This window comes from Frankliniella occidentalis, unplaced genomic scaffold (genome assembly GCF_000697945.3).
Source record: "Frankliniella occidentalis isolate FOCC.00 unplaced genomic scaffold, Focc_3.1 Scaffold103, whole genome shotgun sequence".
Taxonomy (NCBI): Eukaryota; Metazoa; Arthropoda; class Insecta; order Thysanoptera; family Thripidae; genus Frankliniella; species Frankliniella occidentalis.
In genome coordinates, this window is record NW_026267232.1 from 203255 (window position 1) to 206672 (window position 3418).

General features: G+C 43.9%; 1 protein-coding gene across 1 annotated transcript; it reads left to right on the forward strand.

Annotated features, from left to right (window-relative positions):
* Positions 1-472: 472 nt before the first annotated feature.
* LOC113210673 (uncharacterized) lies at positions 473-3241 on the forward strand. Its single transcript, XM_026428775.2, has one exon. It carries the CDS (start codon positions 473-475, stop codon positions 3239-3241), a length of 2769 nt encoding a protein of 922 aa, XP_026284560.2.
* Positions 3242-3418: the final 177 nt, after the last annotated feature.

The window sequence follows — 3418 nt, forward strand, 5'->3', positions numbered from 1 at the left end:
CTTAGCACACCTCCATCGGCCAGAGATCCGTAAAACTGACCCTCGTTCGTACGCGGCTCACTACAACGCTATAGAGTTCAGAGACATACCATCCAGTAACATGAAAATAAAAGATGTCAAGAAATTCAGCAAATTGAATGAGAATTTCAGTCTCAGCGTGATTGGAGTAGAAAAAAAGGAGCTGTTTCCTCTCATTTGTCCAGAAGAAAGAAAGGAAACGCACATCACGTTGCTGATGCTGACCAAAAGGAGAAAAAGACATTTTGTACTGTGCACATCTTTAGACACCCTTTTATTTTCACAGAACAAACACAAACAAAAAAAGCACTTCTGTTGTTATTGCTTCAACTCTTTTATGACAAAGGAAAGGTGTGTCAACCATGAGCGAGAGTGTCGAGAGTTTGGTGGACAGAAAATAAAGTACCCACCTCCTGGCAGCTTCTAACAGTTCGGTCCACGGCACATTCGACAGATGTCTCCCGTCCCATTTCTTGTGGCATACGATTTTGAAACGTTATGCACACCGGTAGAAGAAGAGGAAGAAGAAGGAAAGAAGAAGGGAGGGAATGAGGGAGGGAAGAAAACCCAAAGGACGAATGTGCACATTCCCTTTTGTTATGGTGTGGTGGTTGTCGATTCCCAAGGGAATTTGTTGCGGGAGCCTATTGTCTACTCGGATAGTGATCCCGAGAAACTCATTCATCACTTTCTTGATACCATCTTTGACATCGAGCAAGAATGTTTCTCTAAAAGACCCAACTATCCAATCAACATGACCGAGCAGCAGGAGAAGGACTTTAAAAATGCAGACACTTGCTGGATCTGCCAAAAAGGCTTTACAGATCCCGAAGATCTCAAGGTGCATGATCATTCTCCACTCCTGGAGCATTCCAATCTTATGGGCGCAGCTCACAGATCGTGCAACAGCTTTCGTTCGAAAGCCCTTTTCCTTCCTGCCATATGTCATAACTCAGCAAAATTTGATCTGCATATGATCATGAAGTATGCAAGCACCCATGAAAAATTTAGAAGTTGTGACATCAACATTTTGCCCCGTAATATGGAGGTATATAGAACTATGACCTTGGTTATAGAAAAGAAGGCCAAGCGCGAGATCAGATTTTTAGATAGTTATCAACATTTCAGCACAAATCTCAGTGACCTCTTGGAAAGCTTGACAGACGACAATTGGTTTCTTCTGCGGCAAGTCTTCCCTGAAGAGGAGAAGCAATCCTTGCTAAAGCAGAAAGGAGTCATGTGTTATGATTTCCTCACCACTTTTGAGAGGGTAAAAAATCAAAAAGAACTACCAGAGAGAGAGGCCTTCTACAACCGTCTGAAACAAGAAGCGGTCAGCGAAGAGGATTACCAGAGGGCAGAAAAGGTGTGGAACGTTTTCGAGTGCGATTCACTGCTGACATATACTGAATTATATTGTTTGACAGATGTGATCGGGCTTATGGCATTCTATCTTGAGTACAGAAAGGTCACAGCTCTCGCCTTCAATTACGAAGTCAGCCATTTTGTAAGCACACCAAGTTTAAGCTTGGCGTGTGCGATAAAAAAATCAAATTGTCAGATACCGCTCATAACTTGCCCAGATACATTTTTAAAATTTGAAAAGAGTATCCGTGGTGGTTTGTCTGGGGCCGTGCTACGGCATGCCAAGGCCAACAATAGATTCACTCCTGACTTTAATAAAGAAGAAGAAATTTCTCATATATTGTATGCAGATGTAAATGCCTTGTATTCGTATTGCCTCGCGGGATCCATCCCGGCGGGCGAGTTCACTCGTTTGTGTGCTGAAGAATGTGCAGCTTTGGATTTGAGAGAGCTTCATGAGAGCTCGTATGCAGCTCTGCTTGAAGTGGACCTGGCCTATGGCATTCTGCCCGGCGAGACATCACACCATGAGGACTGGCCGCTAGCTCCCACACACATATGTCCGGACCCGGCATGGTTTTCAGAATATCAGAAGAGAGTGGCCGATGCAACTGGATTTAACCAGGCACAGAAAACCAGAAAGCTCATGAGTGTCATAGGGCCGAGGAAAAATTACCTGATTCACTCTACGTTGCTAGAGTTTTATTTGGAAAAGGGAATGGAGGTCACCCGTTTTCACGGGGGCATAAAATACAGGACGGAGGAATGGCTTAAGTCCTATATCGATTTTCTTATGAATCAGAGGCGAGAGGCCACAACTTCCTTCATGTCGTCTTACTGGAAATTAATGGCAAATTCCCTTTATGGCAGTTTTCTTCGTCGGCCTAGAGCTGACCGCACTATAAAAATATGTCAGACTGAGGAAGAATTTTTGAAATTGACAAGCAAAGCAAGTTACAAAGGCTTCCGTATTTTTTCTAAAGATATGTGCGCTGTAGAGAGTCTGAAAAAGGTAGTTAACTTGTGTCAGCCCATTTTCGTCGCGAGTGCGATTCTTGATTATTCCAAGCTCCATATTACCAAGTTATTTTGGGAGATGAAAACTCATTTTTCTAGTCAAAAGGATAAGAAAATGGAGGTCATTGCATTTGACACTGACTCGATTTTGTGCAAAGTCACTACACCTGAACTGGACAAAGATTTAAAAGAATTGAGTTACATGTTTGATTTTTCTTCTCTGCCCAAATGGCACCCACTCTATGACACGAGCAGGGATCGTGTGCCTGGATACTTAAAAATTGAGCTGGGAAAACAGACCATCACCGAAATGGTCGCCATCAAATCAAAATGTTACGCCATCAATTATATTCCACTGCCCACAGAAAATCCAGACATTGTCCATCCAGCGTCCATGCCAGGGCCGAGCTCAGCCCCGGGTATCGAGCAAGATCTCCAAATCATGAGACGATGCAAAGGTATCCCGGCTAGCGCCCTAAACAAGCACACTGCATTTTCAGATTATAAAAAATGTGTCTTTGAAGGTTTAACAAATGAGATCTCATTTTGTGCCATCAAGAGTGATGGTGAACACAACGTGTACACTGTAAACCAAAAGAAGAGGTGTCTGTCGGCATTCGAAAATAAAAGAAAAATACTCGCGGATGGCATCAAGACCCTCCCCTACTGCGTGGGGCTCGATGGCTGTGAAATGCCGTGGCCGGAAGAGAGAGATCCGGGTGCAGAAAATTTAAAAGGGCTCGTTGAACTCATGGACCTTGAGGAAGAAAAGGATGAAGACGAGGGGGCATGCAATTTAAGAGAGCTGATTGCTCTGATGGATTCGGAAATGTATGACTAATTGTGAATAAGAGAGAGAGAGAGAGAGAGAGACGCACACACACACACATTGTCAGAGGAGAGAGAGAACAGGAGAGGGTGGGAATAAGGTAGAGACAAAGACAATTTTGAAATGTGTTGAATTTGAAAGAGTTACATGTTGATAGGTAGCCCCGCGTTTCCCCGCGCTCGCCCCGCG

Coding starts and splice junctions, on each gene's coding strand:
- LOC113210673 (XM_026428775.2), top strand. CDS start 473: ATGTCTCCCGTCCCATTTCTTGTGGCATACGATTTTGAAACGTTATGC.